Here is a 27964-nt window from a genome sequence, read left to right as displayed (position 1 = left end):
GTTTTAGACACTTGTCTGGTTAAAAGCACAGCTTGTGTAAATGCAGTGTGATTTTTTAAAAAAACTATATTTTAAACAAACTATAGGAGGATTAATAATAATAAAAGCGAGGATTAACAATAATTAATCCTAGTTTAAATTTTTTAAATATTTTTTCATGCCTTTTGTCGAAGACTTAAATGTTTTACTATATATGATTTTAGAGATGTTTTCACCGTGAAGTTTTAAAATTAAATTTATAATTTCGCAAGCCATTAGAAAATGAAGTGTTTAAACGAGTTATTTATTTTTGGAGGAAAAAAAAACACTGTATTGTTTTGTGGGTTTTTAGGAAGAGGCATGATGTTACATCTAGCGTGAAAGAGGCGTTCAACACTACCCATACGTGCTTAAAAGTGATCAACGAAGATGTTCGAGGCTGCGTACTTTAAAAAAAAAAAGTAGAAAAAGTTGTGAATATTTATTTTTACAAGGGGGAAGTATTCCTTCAAAAGAGAAAGTTCCGAAGAGCCAAGCAATTTGAGGAAGGACACTCGTTGTGGAGTTGTGTGAGGCCTTCGTTAAAAATTTCACCTTGTCTGAATGCTCGAAGGATCTTTTTATTTTCCTTCTTCTCGGATGCGAGCTAACACAGCATTAGATAGGAACTGTAAATCAATTTTACGTTAGCAGTTGGCCATCTGGTGACGAGATGTCACCAAGGAACTGTAAATCATCAATTTTACGTTAGCAGCGGGTCTCCAGGCCTGCCACACGCACACGCAATAAGGAGAGGTACTGCTGTCACGCGAACACTGCTCATCAGCGGCACTTCGCTTCACGTGCTGCGAGCCTCAAGGCACGTTTCGTGCCCGAGGGGGGGGGGGGGGGGATAATTGAGCGAACTAATCATCCGGAGAGTTTTGGCATTTCTACGGTCGAGCGTTCGTCCCCAACGCATGTGGACCGAAGAAACAAAAACATTTACCTTCTTAGATCACGTTTTTAATTTGGTGGTTTGAAAAAAAAAAAATCTACATAAAGGAAAATTTTACGAATTAACTTGCTGTCTGAAGGGGGGGGGGGGGGGGGAAAGAGCGCGCGTGTAACTCAGTACGCGTGATAAAAAGTGAAACTTTTTTTTTTTTTTGCAATTCGAACCTCGACTCAAGTGCTCTCTTTTTCATCCCTTTGGCGCCAGAAAGTTTTCTAAACAATTGTTTCGCGAAAACGTTGCACTTTTGACATTTTTACTCTCGTCGCGCCCAAAGAAGATTTACTTAAAAAAATACATGAGAATTTATTTTCCTGAATAAGGAATTATCTTAAGGTTGCGTTTTTGAAGTGAAAACTTCTATAGGAAGGTTTGGATAGGGAGTAAATTCATGTAAATCGTCATCGACATGGTCACGTGACGTGTTAATTTTTTTATATTTCAAGGATAAAACTTTATAATTTCTATTTTTAAAGTTACAAGTTTTTAATTTTATCTTTATTTCCAAGGAAATTTTAACGTTATTGTGTGGTACATATTGCGAGTATTGAATATATTTTTAGTAGGTAGTTAAGTTAATGTTATGTTTTTTTTTGTTTATTTATTTACGATGTGAATTTCTTCAAATGTCAGGATATTGATTTACTAGAGATAATGTTGATTATTTGTAGATTTAAGTTAATAATGTTTTATTCTTTCAATGAAAAAATTTCATTTCTTCTAGTTTTAAAGTTATTATTGCTATGGACAAAACTTACGGGTTCGCGTCACCGACATGCTAGTGATATAATACCAAAATCATTTTCTTACGTACATTTGACGTAGAAATTATTTCATATTACACATTTAAAAACAAAATTTTAAGTTTTAACTTCTGTCGACAGTCTCCATGACTGACTTAGTTGTTTTTTTTCTGAAGAAAGTGAAACTAAAACTTAAACACGAATGTATAGTTTTTAAGAGAACTTTTTTTGAAACCGACCGCCCCTTCATAGCGCGCGGGGGAAAATGCCACGTGGTTTCGCAACCTTGTCCTCAGATGCGCTGCAGATGCGCTGCAGATGCGCGCGGGCACGGAGCCGGGCGAAACGTGCCTGCAGCTAAATGACTTGTGTTGGAGTCTGCGAGCAGGGGCGTCGCGCACTTACGGCAGGAGTAAACACTGCAATTAAGATTCGCGTGCCTTAATTGCATTTCCAAGTTATATACTCCGTGTTTTATTTTCGAAATGAGCGTTTTCAAATTATCTCTCTAGGTATTGATTCAAGTAATTTCTGCTGAATATAACATATCAGGTGTTGATTCATGTGTTACTGATTAATTTATCATATTTAAAACCTATTAAATTTTTTACACATTAAACAAATCCTTTCGGCACAGTCTACAGGAACAGGTGGATTTCTGCGTGTGAGACCGAGTGTTAAGTAATTTTGGAGCACATTTTGTGTGCAGGTCAACACTACCACCTTCATCACTGCAGTTCACATTCCCTGGCCAATTCTCCTCGTGGGATCAGTATTATGGCGGAATACGTAAGGACTGGAAAAATTCGCCTTTTCAATTGCCTCTAGGATAGATTCCACGATACTCTATGTACTCGAGCAAATTACACCTGCTCATTGGCTACTGACTCGATTGGGATGCTTGCGATTCGATACTTCTTTTTTTTTTTTTTTAAGGTTTTTCATTGGCTCAGGGTCCTTCAGAATAAAACTGTGGCCTAATCAACTGAAGGTGCAAAATAAGGTAAACGAATTTCGGATTCTAGTCCATCGCAAAATGAATTTGCCGAGTTTTATACTAATCTTTACTAATATGCATAAGTGTATTGTCTAGGTTTGAACCATAATTTATGCACGTTTTTGAAGAAAGGGGCTTTGACAAGAGCATCGTTGTCTTACATATCAAGCAAGCATCATTTCGAAATCTATATTAGTTAATTAGTTATAAGCAAAATGAAAATAACATTTAATCTTGTGATGTTAACGCGGGTTGCGTATTGCCCCTGGAACACTGGAGTGGCCTCTTTAGGCCCCCGCCGCCTACCCGGGCACACATACCAGTCCAGAAATATTAGTCAAATGAGGGCAAGTATCTCTGAATGAGAGATGGTCGGCTATAAAGTTGTATAAACATTTATTTTGGCAACCTTAAACTTGTCTAAAACCTACTTATCGTAGGGTGTCCGCGACTGCAGATATTCCAAAGTCAAAGGTCAAATAATAGATTTTTTTTTACACATTTATTGCAAATATCTCGTTTCCTATGGGTTTTTATGCTGTTTGTATTAATCATAAATATGGTAGAGGATTATAAAGTTTCTACAACAACGGGCGACAGGAACAGATATATTCCGACCTTTGCGGCCGGTATTTCTCAACGTCTTTCCCCTCCCTATATGCGCCCTTGAAGGGTAGTGTGGGAGTGTCTTCCAGTTCTCTTTTAAAACATTCCAGAGCTTTCAACATGCATAACCGTTAGGGATCGCTCCCTGTTGTTTGATCGGGAGGGTATTAGACCAGCGGCTGGGGCCACCAACCCAGCGACAGGAATATGTCCGGCTTTTCCGCACCTCCTCCACTCCCTGCTCCCGCACCTCAAAAGGTGGAATCAGGGAACAACTGATAGACGTGTTGGAACAGGCCTATAAAAGCTTCGACACAAGCTTGTTGCCCATCTCAAGGATCCGTGCAGCTTGAAAGCACGCCCCTCCACCTGTCCGGCTGACGCCAGGCAGGTTCCTCAGGTACACGCACAGAGAAAAAAAAAAGTTTGTTTGAATCAAACAAATATTTCTTTATATATGGCGAAACAAATATTTACTTGGTGGAACAAAATATTTTGTTAGCTTAACCAAACTCGGTAAGTAACAAAAATTATTTGTTACACCTAACCAAATATATATATATATTTGAGTTGTCAAAATTATTTTGTTGGGTCAACAGAATCTTTCCTACTACAAAATGTTTGTTCGAATTAACAAAATATATTTATTTCGCCATACGTAAACAAATATTTTGTTGAGGCAAACAAACCTTTCTCTCAGTGGTGGGGACAATCCTGGTTGTCCGCGTGCACTTGCAGACTCTTTAGGCTGATGTTCTAGCCTCCTGAGAACCGGGGTGCCACCCGCATGAACCCGGTCAGGGACGGTGAACTACTTCGTCCCACGGGCACCCACCACCGGCAGAGGCTCAACTCGATTGGATCGGCCCGTGGCGAGCGCTGCACCACACTGTGCGAGCCGGGATTGTTCCCGAAGGCTTCCGCCGGAACGTTGGCAATGGTACTGGTCCCTACCACACACCCCCACGGTCTCGTCGGAGGCGGTCCTCCCACCATTCCGAATGTCTCCACACTCGTGTCCCAGACATCTCGGGAGGATCCCAGCACACCAACCTTTAGGGCCAGTGCGCTGGGTCGTCCCGTGCAATCATCGGCACTACGATCCAGGTTTAACATTTGTACAACAACAGGCGACAGGAACAGGCGACAGGAACAGGCGACAGGAACAGGCGACAGGAACAGGCGACACTAACAGGCGACAGGAACAGGCGACACTAACAGGCGACAGGAACAGGCGACAGGAACAAGCGACAACAACAGGCGACAGGAACAGGCGACACTAACAGGCGACAGGAACAGGCGACACTAACAGGCGACAGGAACAGGCGACAGGAACAAGCGACAACAACAGGCGACACGAACAAGTTATGAGGATCTCTCCTCCTTATTGATAACCCAGCCTTCATATCCTATAAGGATTTCCAGGCTGGGGCCCCCATGGGCACGGATACGGACACGCCGTATACGCAAAATGGAAAGGCGTTATATAGGTGCGGCTATGCCCAGAGACTGAGGCTACCCATCCCAGCATAGGCACCACCACAGTCCCCCTACCTCGCTCAGCTGACCAGACAAGTGGCTGCACCCCTAAGCTCAAAAGGTGCAGCATTGCTAGAGACCGGGAAAAATTCGCGAATTCATTTCGCGATAGGCTAAAATACAAATCGTTATACCTCAGTGCTGCCTCTGCTATTGGGTTCACAACTCACCTGGATGACTCTGGTCCAATGAGAAACACCCAACCAAAGCTTTATACGAATCACAGGCTGGCTACGCTGGAACGTCTCACCAAGACAGCAGCCAATGAGCGGGTGTGGCATTTGACCGAGTGTACGTGGAACTATGGGAGTTCATCCTGCAGGTCATTGAACCCGCGAATTTTTCCGGTCCCTAAGCATTGCGACAGGAACAGACGACAGGAACAGGCGAAACTCGCACTCACCTGCACGGAGCTCCACGCGGGCAGTCCCGCCATGCTCGCGGCGTCGCGGCGTCTCGGCGTCTCGGCGCGAGAGGTGTGACGTCTGCCGGGGTCGCGCGCCGCGGGATATAGCGTCGCGAGGTGTCGCCCTCCGGGGGAGGGGTGGAGGGGAGGGGGGGCAGACCGCTCTCGGACCCCGCATTGTCCGGCCGCGACCGGCGACCTTCGCCGCCCATTCAGGTGCGGCGGTGGTGGAAGTGGGGGGAGAGGAGTCAGGAGCTACGTATGTGTGTGCCGATACGTCGCGTCGGGAGCCAATTTATCCCGTCAACAAGACGTGTGTCAAGTTGGCGACCACACATTGCAATTCCAAGGTCAATAATTGTCAAAAATTCTGTTTCCTACGGCACAAATTATCTTTAATCGAGCACTAATTTTTTTTTTTACAAATTTTTGAACTTGAATTTCAAATGTGTGGTCGCCAGCTGTCAATTTTTCTTCAAACATAATATCAAGGGCTATAACCTTTTTTTTTTGTTTACGTTGCGATAATCTCGAAATTTTGGCTTCTGGCAGCACAAATTGAGCAGTAATTCGTGACGTGAAATTCAGTTTAAAAAAAACTGATATTTTCCTTGGTTGGTCGCCAACTTGACGTCAAGTTGGCGACCAACTTACTATATGCTATAACCTTTTACGTAATGCAGCACAAATTCTGTTTTCTACAGCACAAAATTAGCACTAATTGAGCACTAATTTTTGACAAATTTTGACCTGGAAATTCCAATGTGTGGTCGCCAACTTGACACACGTTCAACAAGCGACCGTCCTCTATGGTCTCATTGTTCTTTGGTCTCTCTCTCTCTCTTCCCCCGCGGGACACTTGTGTGTGCCTCTCGACCGCACAGGTTCATCAACTCACTTCATTCCCACATCCTTCCATCGGCCGCGACTCCGCCATTACCACAAATTAGACAAAACAAAACAAAAAAAACGAACAGCCAGAGGTTTCTTCTTTTGCAATCGGCGAAACGTCTGCAAGAAAGGCCATTTTCTTATTTTTGACCGTTCGCTTTGATTGGTGGGCCGACAGTGTACTAGCGCCCGAGAGAAACTCTCACCAATTTGCAACCTAGTTGTAAAATTTAACGAGTACCTACTTATTTTTCTTGTACAATAGTTCCACATATTCCGTCTAACACTAGAAGCTTTGAATATATATACTGTATAGAAGTCGCCAGCCCAGGTTAAAATTTATAATACGGTTTTGAGGTAGTTGGTTAATTCACCGCCGCAATCGCCACCATCTCTAGGGCATCCACTTGTGGTAGTCCCTAGCGGACAAGTGTCGAACTCTTCAAACACCCCTTCCCCCTCCTGTTGAACGACGTTGAGCTGCAGTGAATGATTGATGGGGGGGGGGGGGGGTGCGGGGAATGACAGCGGGTGACAGGGCTGCGCTCTAACGTGTAAATAACAACTAAGACGATACAGGTGTTACGGCAGCGCACTGCAGCGGTGAAGTTCCCAAGCTGCTCATCATATGCTTCTGAAAAACGTAGAGTAAATCCTATCCACTCGCGACTTCTATACAGTATATATATTCAAAGCTAGAAGTGAATATGAAATACTAAAGCAATTTTTGCGAGAAGAAAAAAAAACTTTTTGTTTTCTCAGATTTTTTTTAACAAGAATGCGGATATAAATTTGTTAAAACACTGAAATATAGACGTATTCGTAAAAGGAGTATTGATGTGATTAGGGGCAGGTATTTTTCTGAAAAAAAAACTTATCGGTCATTTGACTGCAACAAGGTATGCCCGCGTTAGCGATAGTTGCTTTGTGATTGGCGGCCTTCTGCTAGATAGGCCATTGCCCTGTTTGGCCGGGCCGTTCAGGACGAGTTTTCTTCCGCGGCGGATGGCTATGCCAGTAGACATTTTTACCTGGAATAAACCTAGCCAACCACGAAACGCAGACGTCGCTACAAATTTTTGACACACAACTGGTCTGGAAATATATTTTCCTCTTACCTATGATAAAATATTGAAAGGTAGGATTTGAAAAGAGGCCATATATTTTCAACATTGATAATTTTCCCGGAAACAGTGTGGCAAAAAAAAAACGTAGTCATTATAAATTTTCAGACACTTGTCTTCCATTTATTTTCATCCTTCCATAATGTTATGTTAATAAGTTGCTTCAAATGGAAAAAAAAATTTGCATGCATTCTTTAACTAGAGACCCGGAAATTTCGTATATTCGTTTGGTCGCAAATTAGACTGTAAACGAGTATACTTTTGCAAACGAAACACCCGAAATGGCGGGTGAGACGAGCCTTAAATGTCATGCCCAGTTTGTAAGAGCCCGAGTGTCTTGCGCCGTGAGAGAATTATTTAACCCACATTTCCACAGCGGCCAGCGATATTTGGGAGCTAAGAGAAACGAGCTAAACAGGTTATTGAATGTCGATTGGTACAGTCACAACACTAGCTCGTAGTACACTGTAAAAAGTTAAAAAAAAAGGTGTGGGTTATTATTATTATTATTATTATTATTCAGACCTACGGTGAACATAATTTATTTTAAACTGCATATTATAGCTATAATAAAAAATAGAGTGTGTTTATATGCATTTAATATGACAATCATTTTTTCAACAGTTGCATTCCTTTTACAATGGTCTGTTGAGTAGCTGTAAAAAAAACTTTATAATTTTTTACTTATTTAATTAGCTAATTTTAATACAAAATTTGCCAAATTTAAAAATTACATTAGTGCTCTTATTAATTTTTTAACCGGGAGCATCATTCAATTTTTTTTAATCTAAAGAAAAATTAATTCATCTCTTATTTTAAATTTTTTCGAAATGTTTTAACGATGGTTTAGCGAGTTTGAACTAAAAACTAGTAACTATGTTGCTTCTAAGCGAAAACAAAACACTCAAATGATATTTGGTTTTGTAACTTACTGGGTTGGGACCTTTAGTAATAGAAATATTCGTTAACTGTTTAAAATATTTTTTTTTATTTGAGGATTTTTTGAGATGTATTTTTAAAATGGTGTTTGTACGCTTGAGGCTACATAATATGTTAGAATGGTAAATAAGCCTCCTTAAAGAACACAAATTACTCGAATAAGGGAAAGGTCAATTCAATAATTCTAGCGATTAGAGTCGTTGCTGACAACCCCCCCCCCCCCTCCTCCCCACCCAAACACTATTAGTTTTTCATTGAAGTTTTCAGTTACACTCTAAATTTTAAATAGTTTAAACTGCTCCAAATCAGTTAAATCTGATCGCAAATATGTTAGAACTTCTCCAGTTGCAGTGATTTGTTTCATTGAGTTCGTTGATTTATATAGCGAGTTTCACTTATTTGAACGCAGATTCATAGCGCAATCCACTAATTCATCAGTCAATAACTCCTTTTTTTTTATAGCAGAATGTTTGGCTGCTATCATTTAACTCGTTTGAATCACAGATTTTAGTTAAGATCATGATGTGTCTGTTCGGTACATTTCCAAAATCTGTTTCTAACTGGTCTTGGACGTATGCTTTCTTTTCCCTCGCCTGTTTCCCCTCCGTTGCAGCATGAACTATTATTAGAGACCGGAAAAATTCGCGGGTTCAATGACCTCCAGGATAGACTCCAATATCCTCTACACACTCTGGCAAATGCCAACTGTTCATTGGCTGTTGACTTGTGAGTCGTCTCGACTGGGTGGCCTGTGATTCGACACTTCTATGAGTGAGGGTCTCTAATTGGCCCTCAGTCCTCCAGATTAACAGTGGACCAATGGCAGAAGCAGCACTAAGGTATATTTATTTGAATTTTAGCATAACACGAAATGAACCCGCGAATTTTTCAGGTATCTAACTATTATTAAAGTGACGTCAGGCACTGATTAAAACAGTACCAGACGGTACACAGCGTGCAAGGGAATATTAAAAGGTACACTGTGCTTTCTGTGCCACAGAAGACACACACCACAACTGATGAGAATGTATCCATACCAACCACGTACCTTTCAAAGTAAATTTTTCACAGTTGGTGGGATTCCCATCCCATCTAAGGCTTCCACAGAGCCTTAGTGCAATCCAGCCCATGGACACTTACGATTGAGCCCTAGCCCCAAACTTTTGTTTCTTCTCATTGACGAGTTCGAATTACGAACGAAACTTCCGTTCTTGAGTAATGAGTATGATCCGCATAGATAGGTCTGAAATTTGACATTCAAACTTCGGCTGCAGTTGTATCATGGAAAAAAAAAAATTGGTTGTCTGTAAAGTCGGATTACGGACGATAGTTCAACGTGACGTCATAACAAAACATTGATGAAATGATTGCATACTTTTATGAATAAAATTGAATCATTTTTATTTTAATAAAAAATTGGTTGTCTGTAAAGTCGGTTTACGGACGATAGTTTAACGTGACAACGTCATAACAAAACATTGATGGAATGATTGCATACTTTTATGAATAAAATTGAATCATTTTTATTTTAATAATAAAAGAATAAATATTTGAAATTATACTAGTAATCAGATAATAATTAACCTTTATTGCCGAATTTGTTGTTGTAATAAGCAACGAAAACCACATTAACTTTTCACTTCACTTTATAAACAGTCGACGAAACAGTTCACGTGTAGATGACTTGTAATTAATTTTAAAAACTGGCGTTTAGCTATAAAGTTTAAATATAATTATGAACAAGTTTTTATATAAATAAAGTGTAATAAAATATCTATCATCAATTATATGAATCGCCATAATATTTTAGTCAATTGTAACATAACCTATTATTACTGCACTCGCCGACAGCGTAACGGAACACAGCGTAACGGAACAATGAGCGTAACGGGACACAGCGTAACGGAACAATGTGCGTAACGGGAAACTTTTTCGTGCGTGCAGCCGGCGTTCATCGATTTATTAGACGTCACGTCAAAAAAGTGATGGTTTAAAGTACTTCCCAAAGCTGGTGAGCTTAACCATTTTTTTAAAATTGGAAATAAAAGAGAAAGTATTAAGTTGGAAAACTAAGTATTTGAATGACGTTTTATTGTGAAAAAAAATTGGGTCCGGCTCTGTCATGGGCACGGCCGTGTGTTGTACGTGAATACGTGTACGTGACCGGTAATATTTTCTATACAAAATATAAAATACGCTATTTTTTATTTTAACACCATATATATATTTATAGTAACTATTTTAAATTAATGTTTTATGTACGCAATCGATAGATTTCGACGAGAGCTGACGATTGAAACTCAAACGAGCGTCGTAGCTTCTCCGGGTCAAAAGTTATCCTAAATGGAAATCTCGAAACGCAGTAAAATGACCTCAAAATGGCGGCGCTTCCCCCCTCCACCGAGCGCGATGCGTCACAGTCCTCACTTAGCGTAACGAATTCTTTGATCCTTTAGCTATCCAGTGGTGTAATTAAATTTCGGATGGAGATGATAGATATGTAGCTGCAACACCAAACTGTATCCCCCGTTTTGTTTTTTAATTGCCTCCCTCTATGGAAGCAATTTTAAAGATGTATTCACGTCAAAAAGGTATGTGTATTGTTGTGAGGTGACTCCGATATTTCCCACATTTTCTGAATTGAGCATTTATCCACGCACTTAATTTTTTTCAGTCTTTTAAAATATTTCAATTTTTTTTTCAACTCGCTATGTTTTTCGTGATGAACCTGCAGACAAAGTTTGTCGGTAGAACCAAGATTAGTCTTATACAGAGCGTGTGAAGTAACCAGAGTCTTGCATGAGTCATTGTGAGAGCCAAGGTTGACGTCAACTAGTTGACGGATTCATAAAGCTGCGCGTCCGTCATAACGTTCCCCCCTCCCCCCCTCAAAATTGCCGATGACTGTCTGGAAGGCTTGCATTTTGAAGGGAAATTCACTTGCAAAGATGAATAGGTGTGTTGATCATAAATAATTAAAATATTAATAATTTTTTGTCTGGTATTTGTTTTAAAATATTAACAAGTTACCGTATGACATTAGTTAGACATTCGTGTCTTTATTTATTTTTATTTAAAAAATCAAAACTTCAAAACGTATGCTAAATTAATTTAAAAAAAAACATGCTATGGAAGCAGCTTAACAAATAAATAAACTCTAAAACCTTCTCAGAGAAAGGCAATGAATGCCTTGCGAACGTTATCGAGGTTAAGATTCCATCCGTCCATTCGTCTAAAGTTAATAGGAATAAGGCCCCCGCCATCTTGGATTTATCCATATTTTTGCAACAATTCCAATTTTGAACTAATTATTATTATTTTTTTGGCATGTCAAGGCATAAAAAATCATATCTCCCAGACCTGTACATTGTTGCAACCACGCATGCGGCGAGAGGAAATAACTTAGATTTCACGTGGGTGACTGCAGTTATCATGATAATCACACCATTCTAACTTGCGACTAAATTAAAGCGCGAAAATTCCGTATCTCTGATCGTGGATTTCGAACAAAGCGTTGACATTAAGTTTTGTTTGCGAAACAGAGACCACAAAAAGATGGGTCGTACCACATTATTATAGCACTACGATAAACAAATAAGATGTATTCATATATAGCTACATATACACTAGCTATTTCTATTTGCTATGTGCTTAAAGCACAATTGGTATAATACAGTAATCTTGAATTTCAAAAAAAGTAAATAATCCCTTTGCCGAGTTTTGAATCACGTTCCTTTAGCTTTATATATATATATATATATATATATATATATATATATATATATATATATATATATATATATATATATATATAACCACTGCGGTATGAAGCCTGGCGAGAAATTGTAAGGAGAATATGCCCTATAATTGTTGTATTACCAGTATCCTTAGTTTTTTTAAAGTTGAAATTACTCTTTACTATGACTATTTTTGTTTACCTAATATATTCCAGGGTGGTTTTACTATCATAAAGATTCATACATTTGGTATATTCCCTAATATTTATGAAAGAGACTAATCATGGGTTTATGTTCATACACGTGGGTCCACCATCTTCCTGTGAAAATTCGTTGCATGATGCGCGCTCATCGGTAAAATGCACTCTTAACCTCCCATGACGGGTCAAAAAAATTGGTTGTCTGCAAAGTCGGTTTACGGACGATAGTTTAACGTGACGTCATAACAAAACATTGATGAAATGATTGCATACTTTTATGAATAAAATTGAATCATTTTTATTTTAATAATAAGAGAATAAATACTTGAAATTATACTAGTAATCAGATTTTTAAAATGCAAGAATAATTAACCTTTATTGCCGAAATTGTTGTTGTAATAAGCAATGAAAACCACATTAACTTTTCACTTCACTTTATAAACAGTCGAAGAAACAGTTCACGTGTAGATGACATGTTATTAATTTTAAAAACTGGCATTTAGCTATAAAGTTTAAATATAATAATGAACAATTTTTCATATAAATAAATTGTAATCAAATATCTAACATAACCTATTACTAGTGCACTCGCCGACAGATGCCACTTTTTTAATAGTAAAAGAATAAATAGTTGAAATTATACTAGTAATCAGATTAATTTTCGTACGTACATTTGACGTATAAATTATTTCGTATTACACATTTATAAACAAAGTTTTAAGTTTTCACTTCTGTCGGTGCGGCGCAAGCGTACAGTGAGCGTAACAGGACACAGCGTAACGGAACAATGGGCGTAACGGGACACAGCGTAACGGAACAATGTGCGTAACGGAACACTTTTTTTCGTGCGTGCCCCCGGCGTTAATCGATTTATTAGACGTCACATGAAAAATAAATAAAACATTATCACGGAAGCTTTATTGTAAGCGGTGTCAAAATGTTTGGAATCTGCAAGATGGAGAGACATAATTCTTCTTAAAGCTTGGCAAGTTTATGACGTGGAGGAGTCCACTCACTGAGTGACTAACTGAGGAGTCCATCTGTAACTCAGAGGTGCCCCTCCCCCCCCCAAACACTATGACACCCCCCCCCCCTCCTAACCTAATGATGGCCCCCCCCTCCGAAATTTTTTATGCCATTTTCTCAATGATTTACTCAATTATTTTATACCATTGTACTTTTTTAGTATTATATTTTATCAGATTTTGCATTAATTAAAACTGATTTTTTAATAATAATTTAGGTCATATCATTTCCATCCTGAACCGACAGATGATGCCAAACTGCTTTTGTTGAGGAAAGTGCGGGGTTGCCAATTTGATTTACAAGATCCCTTTCAATTATCAAAGCACCAGAAACGTATTTTCACATTAGAAGCTATAATTATGTAAATAATATATACATTTTTCTCGTCTTTTAACCACCTCCCCCCCCCCTGAAATTTTAATGACGCAGTCTGCGCCGTTACCCCCCCCATCCCCCTTGTGGGCACCCCTGTGTAACTGGTGCCACGTCTTGAGGATTAGCCTAGACTCAGCAGTGATCCGTCTCATCCGTCCTTCGCCCGTGCGTCCGCCAATCACGTGACTTGCAGCCAATCAGATGGCCCGAAAAATTCCATCCTTCCATCCGTCAAAACCTTGCCAAGCTTTAATAACTTTCGACGGACGGACGAAATAGTAACATCAAAAATGTCTGAAAGGCATTATCTTTATTTTAAAAGGGTTTATTTTTTGTTTGTTTATTTGCTAAGCTGCTTCCGTATTAGTTTCTTAACTTGCCTATGAACACTTTTTGAGTTTGATATGAACAATAAATCTCTGAAACACGAAAGTAATCAATAATGCCCGTCAACTCAAAAATTATATTTAAATAACATATTTGAGAGTTTTAAATTTATAAATGCTTGACGTACGTGTCGTCAAACTGGTAAACCTTTACAAGAGAAATTTCCTCGGAAATATAAGCCTTAGGGGCCCCGCTAAGTCAGGGGTGTGTGTGTGTGTGTGTCAGTGAGGCGGGATGATAAGCGCGACGCTCGCTGGTGCTTCTAGCGCGGTGTCTCCTCTGGACTGGCGCGCAGTCTTCTCGTCGTGCGTATGAGCGGTGACCGTAACATTTTACGGGTGGAGAAATTAAGGTAAAGTTTGTAATGCAAGTCCCTTAAGTGCTTTCAAGGATATGTACTAGTTGTTTTACGCCTAAAAATTACTTTGAAAACATGCGTTTGAGCCATTTTAACTCTTCTAAAAAATACAGTTTAAAAACTTAATCCCGAAATCAAAAGTACTTTTCGGCCCTCAGCGATCTCTTAAATGCTCCTCGTAAGCAGACCCCACTCGGATAGCTTGAGTGGTTTTGAAATCGCGTTGTTTTTGAAGTGACAACGTCTAATAAATCGATGAACGCCGGCTGCACGCACGAAAAAGGATGAATCATTGTCCCGTTACGCTTTGTCCCGTTACGCTCATTGTACGCTTGCGCCGCATCTCTCTCTCTTCCACTCGATTGGAACAACCATCGATTTGACTTTTTCGGGGCACATTAAACTTGAAACACTCCCATTCGTTTCCTACTTTTCCTATCATCGTCCTATCCTTAACAGAATAACACAGATTGGAAGAAGTTAAATAGCAAACATGCATAAAAGTTGTAGTTAAAATAATCTCTTCGTTAAAGTATAAACATATTTGAATTAATGAGTGCAAATACAAGTAAATTTATCAATTGATATGTAGATTTCATTTCACTCATTCTTTGTATCCATACAAAATAGTGATAATTCAATGAAAATGATTCAATTTTATTCATGAAAGTATGCAATAATTTCATCAATGTTTTGTTATGACGTTGTCACGTTAAACTATCGTCCGTAAACCGACTTTACAGACAACCAATTTTTTTTTCCTGAAGCTCTGCGCACCGAGTGCGTGTCCGGGTAGCCGGGGGGGGGGGGGGGGGGGTCGGCTTGCGAGTGGGAGAATATTTCGACGGACACGCGGACCAATTGTGAACCACACGCGGCTCGTTTGACGGATCAGTTTTTTTTTACCTGGAGTCCGTCCTCGGGCTGCTGGGTTGAGACCGTGCTGCTCTTGGGGTGGCCCCACGCGTGGGGCACGGCGGTGAGTTGCGAGCCCATCTCGTCTGCGGGCGCGGTCCTCCTGTTCCCGGGGCGCCTTCCTCCCGTCGACAGAGACCCGGGACACCCCGTCGAGGCGTCCACGCGCCCCACCTCTGCGACTCCCTGGGCACCGCCCCCCCCCCCCTCCCTCCCGCGCGCCAGTTCTCTCCGGCATCCACGGCGCGTCCTACCCCCCTGCAGCGCGCGGCGCGCATGCCAATGTCTCTCTCTCTCTCTCTCTCTCTCTCTCTCTCTCTCTCTCTCTCTCTCTCGTTCCACACTCTCGATTCGTGTTTCTTTTTATTCTAAGTGAAAACTTCTTCAGCCGCGTCGAGCGATTTTTCGGTAGGGGCAAAACTTATGGGTAGAGACTTGCAAAATATCCGCGAATTCATTCATATACCTCTTAGATAATTTTGCTATTGGCTTACTGTTCATCTGGACGGAACCTCAACCAGTTAATAAACCCCTCAACCAAAGAAGGATCGAAATCGCAGACGAACCAGCCGAGACGGACTTGCAAGTCGGAAGCCGATGAACTTGGCGTTATTTGCCCGAGTGTATACAGGGGTATGCGCAGTCTATCCTGAAGGCCGTCGAAACCGCGAATTTTGCAGGTCTCTACTTATGGGTATAGAGACCGGAAAAATTCCGCGAATTCATGTCGCGATAGGATAAAATTCAAATAGTTGTACCTCTTGTGCTGCCTCTGCTATTGGCTCACGACTCGCCCGGATGACTTTGGGCCAATGAGAAACACCCAACCAAAGCTGTATCGAATCACAGGCTGCTATACGTTGGGACGTCTCACAAGACAGCAGCCAATGAGTGGGTGGCATTTGACCGAGTGTACGTAGAACTATGGAGTTCATCTTACAGGTCATTGAACCATCGAATTTTTCCGGTCCCTATAGCGAGTCTCCCGCCGAAATGCGATCTGGTCGCGTGTAGCTTCGGGCAGCCGGTAACCCGATGCTGGACATGATACAGTACACATTGGAAAGGAGGGGGGGGGGAAAAAGAGGGTGTCAGTGTAGTCCGGACCCCTCCCTTCCAGAACAAAACACAAGCGAAGGCAGAAAGAGAAAATAACAATTTAGCTGCATAAGGGTACAAAGTGATCGTCGTAATCCCCAGTGGGTTACAACAATGTATTTCCTCGCCCTTCAAGCCCGACTTTCCTCATTATGTATATGGAAGCGGCAGGAGTTGTGTTTCAAAGTAGTCTCTTTTTAAAGTTTTTTTTGTTTGTTTATTTGCTAAGCTGCTTCCTTATTAGTTTCTTAACTTGCCTATGAACACGTTTTAAGTTTGATATGAACAATAAATGTCTGAAACACAAAAGTACCTAATCAATAATACCCGTCAACTCAAAAATATATTTAAAAACGTATTTTAGAGTTTTGAATTTATAAATGTTTGACGTACTTGTCAAACTGGTAAACCTTTACAAGAGAAATTTCCTCGGGAATATAAGCCTTAAGTGGCCCGACCAATCAGGGGCGTATCTGTGTTAGCGAGGCGGGATGATAAGCGCGACGCTCGCTGGTGCTTCTAGCGCGGTGTCTCCTCTGGACTGGCGCGCAGTCTTCTCGTCGTGCACAGGATAACTGTGAGATCTGAGCGGTGACCGTAACATTATATGGAGGAGAAATTAAAATAAAGGTGTAATAGCCCTTAAGGCCCTTGAGTGCTTGAAAGAATATGCACTGGTTGTTTTACGCCTAAAATAAATTACTCTGAAAACTCGCCTTTTAGCAGTTTCCAAGAAAACCGTTTAAAAACTTAATCCCGAAACAAAACTAGTTATCGGCCCTCAGCGAACTCTTAAATGCTTTTCGTAAGCAGGCCCCACTCGGATATCTGGAGAAGTTTTGAAATCGCGTTGTTTTTCCTGAAGCTCTGCGCACCATGTGTGTACCCGGGTAGGCGGGGGCCTTAATGTCGGGTTGTTTACGTGTTAACTATAAGCATGTCTTTCGTAAGAGCTAGACATGTCTGCGAACATCGGAGTGATAATAAGTCTCTTATTTCCTAGATTTTGTTTATGTAACATTCAATTTTTGAAGTAGCTTGACTTCAGCCGCGTCCTAGGTGAATAATTCACCGACGTTTCGGTCGACATTGCAGTCGCAGTAGTAGGTAACTACTCCCTGATGGTGAATTATTCGCCGAGGACGCGGCTACAACCCAGAAGGCTATCTACTTCGGACAATGGCCGCGAAAGCCTGCGAACATTATTATCAATCAATTTTCATTTTAAAAATTCAATGACAATGGGACCGTGGAACAGGGCGCGTCATTCTCGGCGATGATTGGTGGGATCGGAACCACTGCGCCGGCGGCCTAATTTTTTTTTTAATTTTCCTAACCTAAATTAAAACTAAGTGTGTTGGGGAGGGTTCCGGGTTAGGAAGGAAGACTAAGTGCGTCTCAGGCCGAAGCCCATACGCTCTGATCATGCAGGGTGTTAGCTATGCAGGAGGGGTAGCATCCATCGTGTGCTAGGAGGGGGATTGGCCCGCCATGGCAGCGATTGGCGCCATGACTAACTCCCCTCACTGACTATACCAGACTAAAACTAGATAAGTTGAGCCCAGGTAAAACCTGCATAGACACAGGGAAAAACCCTGGGCTCTGACATGCGGGATGCAAAATTTCATGCATTAATATCAAGCAGGAGGCTTACGGGAAAACAGAAGGATGGATCTGGAAGAAGAGTTTGACAGAATAGAAAAGAGTCTACCATGCGGGGGGGGGGGGGGGGGGTTGGGGGCTTGGACATTGCTGTCCGCATTGGTTTGGGTGGCACTGGTTGTTTCGGGGGCGACTTTAGTCGTCCGCGGAGACGCAGGTTGTCGGTTGTCCCTCGACCCGGGGTGTTGTCTGCGTGTCGGCGGTCAGAGCGGGCGACCGGCCAACACCTGTTGGCGCGCGGATTGGAGCGGGTCCCTGCTCCGGCTTTCACTTGTTACTACACGCGCTCTTGCAAAACTGTCTCGCGGGCCGTGTGCTCACCGCCGCCGTTCGCGACCACGCGCTCCTGCCAGCAGATTAAAAAAAAAAATAAAAAATAAAACAACGGGTGCGTGTTTTTACGTACGCGCGTTGGAAGTTATACTCACTTGGCGTAATTTAAAAAAAAAACTTTGATTTCACATGCAAATAATTAATAGAAATAAAATAATAAAAGTACTGTAGTTATATTATGAATACGTTTGGTAAAGTATTGTATAAAATTAATTATATAATTTGGTAAAATAATCGAGATCAACTTTAATTAATTATTAAATTCAATAAATATATTAAATGTTTATTATATATTAGTTTCAATTATTTTTTAAATAATAATGTACACTATTAATTTAAACTTTATATTGCAAGTAAATTATACACACGGGAACATAACCTCACATAAATAAATAACTTCAAAATAAATTTTAAACTTTTTATAAACACAATTTCTATCACTAATATTCACAATAAGTAAAAGTTTTTTTTTTTAAATTGTTTGGTCCAGTATTCAATATCAGTTACTAAACTATATGATTTAAAAACACATATATAATATTTATTTGTATATAGCTTCTTTTTCTTCCTGTCAATTTTTGTCGTATGCTGTGCACCCATCGTAAAAATGTATTGTCAATTTTTTTTATAGCGTGGATAAAGAAAACTAATTTAAAAAAAAATATTCCAGTGACGAGATTTAAACCACGCCCCTTGAGGTTACCTAAGCGCGTGCTATACAATTGTGCTAAGCCTCTTGGGAATTTAGAAGTAGAATAAATATTATAATCGCCGTTTGTAATGTAATCTAATGTCTGTTTTCTTAAGTATTTAAAGTAGTATGTATCTAATAGTATGTCCGAAAACAGACTTCAGTCTGTGGATTGTGATTTTCGGTCATCCATCTTGAATTATTTCGTAATGGCGGCCATCTTGGTGTCAAATTACCTTCAAAATTCCTAGAAATTTCTCTATTTAGAGGGGAAAATTCCTGTTTTGAGGAAAAATTTTCCCATTTTTTTCCTCAAAAATTAAAAAAAATCTGTAATTCTAAAAACTTCAAAAGACATTTGCCTTAGAAAAAAATGAAAATTCCCCATGGGCAAGCCTCTAATAAGCCTCTGGTGGGTAGCTTTGACCTTGACCATAAACATGTCATATTTATTTAATTTTCGACCAAAAATTTTAAAAATATACTTAATCGATTTCGGTCCTTGGTTCCATTTCCGACGAGAGTAAACATGTAGTTTATTATTAAAACATTTTAATTACAATTTAATTAAAGTTAGAAACTATCCTTGCATTCGTCACACCCGCCATCTTGGATTCTGGAATGTTGCACTCTTCGTTACGGCTGCCACCTTGAAAATCCGTAATTTTTATGCTAGAAAATTGGGAAAAAATTTTAAAATTCATAAAAATGTATATATATTTAAAAAGAGTCCTCGGTTTGAACTCGGCGAGGTCAATCGATTAAAAATTTCGACAGATCCTTCCTTCACGGAAGCCACCAGCAGACTGACCTCCCGCCACTAATGCCAAGTAATATATAACTTTTATATATTATATATTATTTTAATTAAAATTTCAAGGTCGAATTTTAATGCAACGTTTTCATGATATATTGTTTTGAAACGTTTCTGTAAAGTCGAGGTGTGAATTGCCAAAGATGTTCCACTTCTATCACGTGTATTGAAATACACACACTCTTTCTTTTCTACAGCATTTACACAACAATGAGTTTTAAAAAATTTAACACACACAATAGCAAGCTTGTGTATGATTTATTGTATATTTAGGTCACGTGTGGTATTTTAAGAATGATATTCGTATAATAAAAATATATAAAATTGACCAAATAAAAACTAAGCATAAAATCTTAACTATTTTAAATGTTATTTTTTTTTAAATATTCAATAGTTTTTAGTTTATATAGAGTCTTTCATTAATTCGACAATTTATCAAATTTACTCTAGATTTAAAATAATATACATGTACAATGTAACTAAAATATTAGAGGTAGCTTATCATCAATTAAATTATCCAGAAAAAATATCTAAATATTTTTAACACCATTATATTAGTTTCATTTGTAACTAACTAACTACGTCATCAAAATCTTGGAGATATATGTTAACCTACTTCTGGCTGTCGTGCCGATTTGAAACTTAGCAAGTACTTAGGTATATGTAATGCTGATTGCAATACAATAATTTGGTACCATCGAACTGATCTGATGATACTTATAGCCAGGAGATGGAAAGTGGAACTCTTCAATTTTTTTTTGTGTGTGGCTGATAAAAGCGTATTTTTTTTTAGTTTGTTAAACTATTATAATTTTATAATCAGACAAATTCGAAGTGAACCCAGAGGAAGAAGGAGTGCTTAAGGCGGCACCATTTGCGAACCGTTCAAGATTTATTGAAAGTGTCTTATTGCTAGGGACCGGAAAAATTCGCGAGTTCAAAGACCTGTGGGATGAACTCCATAGTTATACGTACACTCGGTCAAATGTCACTCACTCATTGGCTGATGTCTTGTGATACGTTCCAGCGTAGCAGCCTGTGATTCGATAAAGCTTTGGTTGGGTGTTTCTCATTGGCCCTGAGTCATCCAGGTGAGTTGTGAACCAATAGCAGAGGCAGCACTGAGGTATAACGATTTGTATTTTAGCCTATCGCGATATGAATTCGCGAATTTTTCCGGTCTCTACTTATTGGGAATACCACTAAGTATATAAATCGCACGTGTCTACATAGGTTTCATTCCATAGTTTCTTCTTTGACTTTTTTTTGTTTAATTGAAGTTTAATTGGTTTATTTTCCTTCGGGTCAGACACGAGACCACTTAAAAAGGAACTCCTGAAGCCACTCCCAAACAGGTCTGCCGCAGAGTGGCCCTGATCTCGTACGCGGACTAATTAGCCGGTCCCCGAGAGGGACTACTTTGTCTGTGACGTGCTAGGTCGCGGCTTCTGTCTCGATTAACGTCGCCGAAACAACTGCGCCGTCAGGGGTGTATGTGTGTTAGTGAGGCGGGATGATAAGTGCGACGCTCGCTGGTGCTTCTAGCGCGGTGTCTCCTCTGGACTGGCGCGCAGTCTTCTCGTCGTCACAAGACAACTGTGAAACTTGAGCGGTGACCATAACATTATACGGCCGAGAAATGAAGATAAAGGTGTAATGCAAGTCCCGTAAGTGCTTTCAAGAATCTGTACTGGTTGTTTTATGCCTAGATATTTCTCTGGAAACGCGCCTTTTATCAATTTTAACTCTTCTAAAAATACATTTAAAAAAAACTTAAATCCGAAATAAAAAGTACTTTTCGGCCCTCAGCGAATTCTTAAATTATTTTCGTAAACACACCCCACTCGGATATCTTGAGCAGTTTTTAAATCGCGTTGTTTTTCCTTAAGCTCTATATAATGAGAACGCATAGCTCTTTTTCATGCACTCCAGCACCACTACAAATAATAACGCCAATCTAGAATATTCTGGAAACAGGAAATAATCGCGGATTTATTTTGCGATAGGTTGAAATCCAAACACGTAGTGATGGGACCATGCTGAGGAAATGATAAATGCCAAATAATAGGGGGCTGTCTGTAAAGTCGGTTTATGGACGATAATTTTACGTGATAACGTCATAAGAAAACATTGATGAAAAATTGCATACTTTTTAATTTTCAAATATTATTCACAGTTTTTGCCAATTTAATTTAAATAATTTGTTTAAATATAATCACGAACATTAATTCAAAAGCCCGCCATAACCTGTTTGATAATTATAGATTTTCTCGCACGGTGGTTGGCCGGTTCTTGCACGCTCGGCTCAGGCGGAACGTGACAATTTTTCGTGCGTGCAGCCGGCGTTCATCGATTTATAAGACGCTATCACGTCAAAAAAAGAGACAAGAAAAAAAATAGACATGGAAATTTTGTGTATTCTTTTGGTCGCAAGGTAAACTACGAACATGTTTACCTCTCTGTCGCTTTGAATATTGGGATCACAGTTTCTTGGACACTTTGAACCAGCCATCTACCAGCCATCTGTAGAGTGGCCGTATCATATCGATCCATTCAAAATAAAGACATGTTCTAATGCAATGAATCAGCCAATAAGAAAGAATATGAAGTAAAGTAATGGTATTAAAGCAATGAAGCACTTGAGACGGACCAGAGTGAAACTGGTCGGGCTGGCGGTCCACGCTGGAGGTGAAGGCAGTGTCCAAGATGTCTGCCAACGAGGTGGGGCTGCCCACCACGCCCTGGCCCGAGCACGACTTGGCCTGGGAGGACTTTTTCTTTGATTTCGTCCAGATGGCGAACCCGCGTCCGTCGCCATTAACTTGAATACTGTCAATTTTGCTATCATCGGGGGGTATACCAAGCGTGTTGGTGTGCCAAATTAATTTCTATGATACTGAAACTACCCTGGAATACAATTTCATACACTTTGATTGTCGTAACAATATATAATCGCAACTTTAATCGTACTTGACAAAATTAGAAAAGAGGGGGGGGGGGGTTCTATTTCTATGCGATGGCGCTGCTCTCTCTAGTATTTTTTCCATAGCAACGTTGCAGTCGCTATCATCAGGGAGCAGTTACCTACTGAGGTTATTACAAGTGCTCCTGCCTTTCAATACTCTCGCCCGACAGGGTAGTGTTTCACGGATTGGCTGCAGTTGTGAGACAATCAAGAGTCCTCCTTTCTCCTGGTTGGCCTGTTGGTTTGGCCAATGGGAGCTGGGCTTCTGATTGATTGGCTGGGAATTACTCTCGTCTGAGATTGGCTGCAGCTGTGAGACAATCAAGAGTCCTCCTTTCTCCTGGTTGGCCTGTTGGTTTGGCCAATGGGAGCTGGGATTCTGATTGATTGGCTGGGAATTACTCTCGTCTGAGATTGGCTGCAGCTGTGAGACAATCAAGAGTCCTCCTTTCTCCTGGTTGGCCTGTTGGTTTGGCCAATCGGAGCTGGGAGTTACTATCGTCTGAGATTTGCTGCAGCTGTGAGCCAATCAGAGTCTTCCTTTCTCCTGGTTGGTCTGTTGGTTTGGCCAATCGGGGCTGGGCTTCTGCTTGATCGACTGTGAGTGCTGGGCCAATCAGAGGATCTGAAACTTCCGCTAAAATATGTACGTTGAAACCAGTTTCTAGCCTCGCGCGGAGAGTCGTTAAATAAAACTGTTGCTTTTGTGTTCCCTTTAGTGGGGTTCGGCTTGGACAAGTTGTGGGATTTGTAGAGACCTGAAAAATTCGCGGGTTCATTTCGTGTTTTGTTAAAATTCAAATAATTATACCCTAGTGCTGATTCTGCAATTGGTTTATTGTTAATCTGGAGGACTGAGGGCCAATTAGAGACCCTCACTCATAGAAGTGTCGAATCACAGACCACCCAGTCGAGACGTCTCACAAGTCAGCAGCCAATGAACAGTTGGCATTTGCCCGAGTGTCTAGAGGATATTGGAGTCTATCCTGAAGGTAATTGAACCCGCGAATTTTTCCGATCTCTAGGGATTTGTATCCCAACCATGGCCCCCACAAAGGTGGGACTGGGTGGACCCCTGGGTCTTGGGCCCGGGCTCAGCCCTACGCAATTTTTTTTTTTTTTAAATTTTGAATAGAAACTTCTTTGCTGTGGGGGCTAAGTTTTTCGAGCGTTAAGATGATTCAGATCGCATGAGGGGAACATCTAGGTACGTGGTGGGGGAACCGGTAGAGGAGGAGAGTGCGTCAGCGGCGACGCCACTCCAACGCATGCTCCCAGTGGTCATTGTTGAGTAAAATAATTTTGTAAATAAAGTTTAGTTTCAACTAACAAAAATAGTTCCCATCATACCTGCATTTTCAGGTTAACTAATATTCTAAAAAGAGTACGGATAGTAAATAACCACGCAGGTATAGCGTAGCACGTGACTGTCCTATCCTGGGTCCAGGGCCCGTGATGGAATGCGGGGGCCCGTGATCCCAATAAGGCAGTGCTTGTTCGCTACCTCGCCCGGGCGTCTCGGAATACCGGCCGTGTAGGGCGTCGACCAGTCCCTGGTCATAGCGGCGCCTGTGGCCCGCTCCGAGTCGTGTGAGGAGCCGCAGTGAGGTGTGCACAGCGGCCAGGGTCTCTCGCCGGTCCTCCAGCTCCGAGGCCGCGGCGGCGTTTACCCAGCGAGCACAGTTCCCCACGTGCCCGCACGACGGCGCGCTCGCGGGTCCTTGGAGACGCTGTCAACGAGGCCGCTGACTTAACGAGGCGGGTGATTGTTAATGAGGCAGGTGATTGTTAATGAGGCCGCTTTCTTAACGAGGCGGGTGATTGTTAATGAGGTGGGTGACTGTTAATAAGGCCGGTGACTGTTGATGAGGTGGGTGACTGTTAGTGAGGCCGGTGACTGTTAATGAGGTCGGTGACTGTTAGTGAGGTCGGTGACTGTTAATGAGGCGTGTGACTTAATGAGGCGTGTGACTTAATGAGGCAGGTGACTTAATGAGGCGGGTGATTGTTAATGAGACGGGTGACTGTTAATGAGGTGGGTGACTGTTAGTGAGGTCGGTGACTGTTAATGAGGCGTGTGACTTAATGAGGCGTGTGACTTAATGAGGCAGGTGACTTAATGAGGCGGGTGATTGTTAATGAGACGGGTGACTGTTAATGAGGTGGGTGACTGTTAGTGAGGTCGGTGACTGTTAATGAGGCGTGTGACTTAATGAGGCGTGTGACTTAATGAGGCAGGTGACTTAATGAGGCGGGTGATTGTTAATGAGACGGGTGACTGTTAATGAGGTGGGTTACTGTTAGTGAGGCCGGCGACTGTTAATGAGGCGGGTGATTGTTAATGAGGTGGGTGACTGTTAGTGAGGTCGGTGATTGTTAATGAGGCGGGTGACTGTTAATAAGGCCGGTGACTGTTGATGATGTGGGTGACTGTTAGTGAGGCCGGCGACTGTTAATGAGGCGGGTGATTGTTAATGAGGTGGGTGACTGTTAGTGAGGTCGGTGATTGTTAATGAGGCGGGTGACTGTTAATAAGGCCGGTGACTGTTGATGATGTGGGTGACTGTTAGTGAGGCCGGCGACTGTTAATGAGGCGGGTGATTGTTAATGAGACGGGTGACTGTTAGTGAGGTCGGTGATTGTTAATGAGGCGGGTGACTGTTAATAAGGCCGGTGACTGTTAATGAGGTGGGTGACTGTTAATGAAGTGGGTGACTGTTAGTGAGGTGGGTGACTGTTAATGAAGTGGGTGACTGTTAGTGAGGTGGGTGACTGTTAGTGAAGCGGGTGATTGTTAATGAGGTCTGTGACTGTTTATGAGACCGGTGACTGTTTATGAGGCAGTTGACTTTCCAGGACAGAAATGAGATGGTTTTTTTAACGGCCAGTCGGTACTGTACAAGACATGTAGGGTAGGCAGAATTGTTATTGAACATATGTCCATACGGGGACGGATCCAGGGGCAGCCTGCCCGGACGACAAGCTAGATGGTCCCCGGTCAAATTATTGTAGACAACAAAAAGTGTGAAATACTAAAAAGAAAAATTGAGTTTTTTATTTTAAATTTTAAAATCCAATTCGCATTGGGGAAACATAAACTTCAAAATATTTCAAATTCTTAATTCTACTTAACTCAAGCACATAAAATAGAACTGTATTATTTCAGATAGTAAACTGTATTGTTTCACGTAAATTTTTTTAAAAAAAAAATATGCTATTTACTTTAAATTCAACTAATTAATACTTACTTTTCGCTTATCACTCTTTCTTGTTGTCAATATTATTTGATTTTACTCTTTTCTTTCATATCTCGTTCGTAGCTTTCGCTTGTATGTACGTTTTTAAATGAATTTCATGATCCACAATTGCGGGAGTTAGTCTTTCTCTTAATTTTTTTCTTGTGTGGTTTTGTGCACATGTCAATGTTTTGGCAATCTATTCCCACGACACTTACAGTCTATGAGGTCGTGCGCTGTCACTTGCCTTAATTGTATTTTGCATAAGTTTCTATGCGAATGCAATACCTAAACCAAACACATCTATCTCTTCTTTGTAAAGTTTGTTTATCGAATTTCGCTCATTAAAAGCCAGAGAGAAGCCAGAGGTTTACCAGATAGTTGTTTATCCACTAACACATTAATATTAAAATAAATTTAAAAAAACTCTAATAACTAACTCCTAATACATAAAATAAAAATTACATTCTCTTCCACAAACTTCACTTCACTTCTTCCTACTAATGTTCACTCTGTCCCTTGAACCTTGACAAGTGATTATTTTTGTGTGACTAATCTTCAAGGTCAAACACAGCCTCCTGCTGTCCCTTGGTGAAAAGGAGGGGGGGGGGGGGTAGACAATTCAGCGTGACCTAACGGCAGTGGATGCCAGCGGGTTCATGCAACACAGGCACAACTACTGTACAGTCCAAGAGAAGAGTGTTGAAGGCAACTGAAATATGACCAATTCAGTGTTGCAAAACTGAATATATTTTTTTGGTGTTGAAAATTACTAACATAATCAAAACTGATTTAATTTTACAGATTAAGTTCCAAACTATCAAGTAACAAAATATGAAAATTTTCGATCGTGAGATTATTGTTGGTTTTTTTTTTTTGACGTGATAACGTCTTATAAATCTTTGAACGCCGGCTGCACGCACGAAAAATTGTCACGTACCGCCTGAGCCGAGCGTGCAAGAACCGGCCAACCACCGTGCGAGAAAATCTTCTATAATATCAAACAGGTTAAGGTGGGCTATTTAACTAATTGTTCGTGATTATATTTAAACAAATTATTTGAATTAAATTTGCAAAAACTTTAAATAATATTTGAAAATTAAGAAGTTACTTATGCAATTTTTCATCAATGTTTTCTTATGACGTTATCACGTAAAATTATCGTCCGTAAACCGACTTTACAGACAACCCCCTTTTTTTGTTTACCAAAATATTAATGTTTATTCCAAGCGACACTTAGGGTTACAACACGTATTCCGCAATTGATTTATCCCGGTCATAATAAGTTATTTTGTTGTTCATATCGCATAAAAAACAATTTGTTAGGGGGAAATGGATAGTTATAAAAATAGTACACAAAAGCCCTCAATTATTAACTTTGAAGTGAAATATTTTGAAAATTATGCTTCTTAAACAACAAACAACTACCATTTTAAATAACTCTTTAACTTAAAAATAATTTGCCGCAGACACTATTATGAAGATATGATATTCGTACAAAATTGTTGCGAATTATTTTATATAGTTTTTCATTATTTATTGTTCCATAGTTATTTATCATTCGTTCATAGTTAATCATGGTTGTACCCTATCACTGATCTCGACTGTGTCCACTGAAGCGAAATATCTATATAAAACTACGTAAACGATACCGTCTATAATGTTCGCAGGCTTTCACGGCCATTGTCTGAAGTAGCTCGGCTTCTGGGTTGTAGCCGTGTCCTTGGCGAGTAATTCACCGACGTTTCGGTCGACATTGCAGTCGCCATCTATTTTAACTACTGCTCTGTGTGATCACACTTAATGTGATCAGTATGTGTGTCGGTAACTGCGCCGGTGGTACTATTTGTAATTACGTATTATATTTTAGCACATACCTATTTTAAACGTAATTTTAAGAAGGTTTTATTTTTAGTTATTAGTATAGGATACAATGTTATGAGTTTAAA

At 40.5% G+C, this 27964-nt stretch overlaps 1 protein-coding gene across 2 annotated transcripts in view; it reads right to left on the bottom strand.

Annotated features, from left to right (window-relative positions):
* The window catches only part of LOC134538196 (probable cytochrome P450 4aa1), a 54562-nt gene extending 39174 nt beyond the window's left edge, over window positions 1–15388 (bottom strand). Inside the window, exon 1 of one of the 2 annotated variants that reach the window (XM_063379282.1) lies at window positions 15208–15388. In XM_063379282.1, the coding sequence (XP_063235352.1) occupies window positions 15208–15297 (90 nt within the window). In that variant the 5' untranslated portion in view covers window positions 15298–15388. Of the gene's footprint in view, window positions 1–5261; window positions 5351–15207 lie in introns of those variants that run through there. The other variant, XM_063379284.1, reaches the window with a different exon arrangement.
* Window positions 15389–27964: the final 12576 nt, after the last annotated feature.

Source organism: Bacillus rossius, chromosome 13 (assembly GCF_032445375.1).
Source record: "Bacillus rossius redtenbacheri isolate Brsri chromosome 13, Brsri_v3, whole genome shotgun sequence".
NCBI classification, from domain to species: Eukaryota; Metazoa; Arthropoda; class Insecta; order Phasmatodea; family Bacillidae; genus Bacillus; species Bacillus rossius.
The sequence above is the reverse complement of the archived record's forward strand: the minus strand, read 5'-3'. Positions and strand labels throughout refer to the sequence as shown.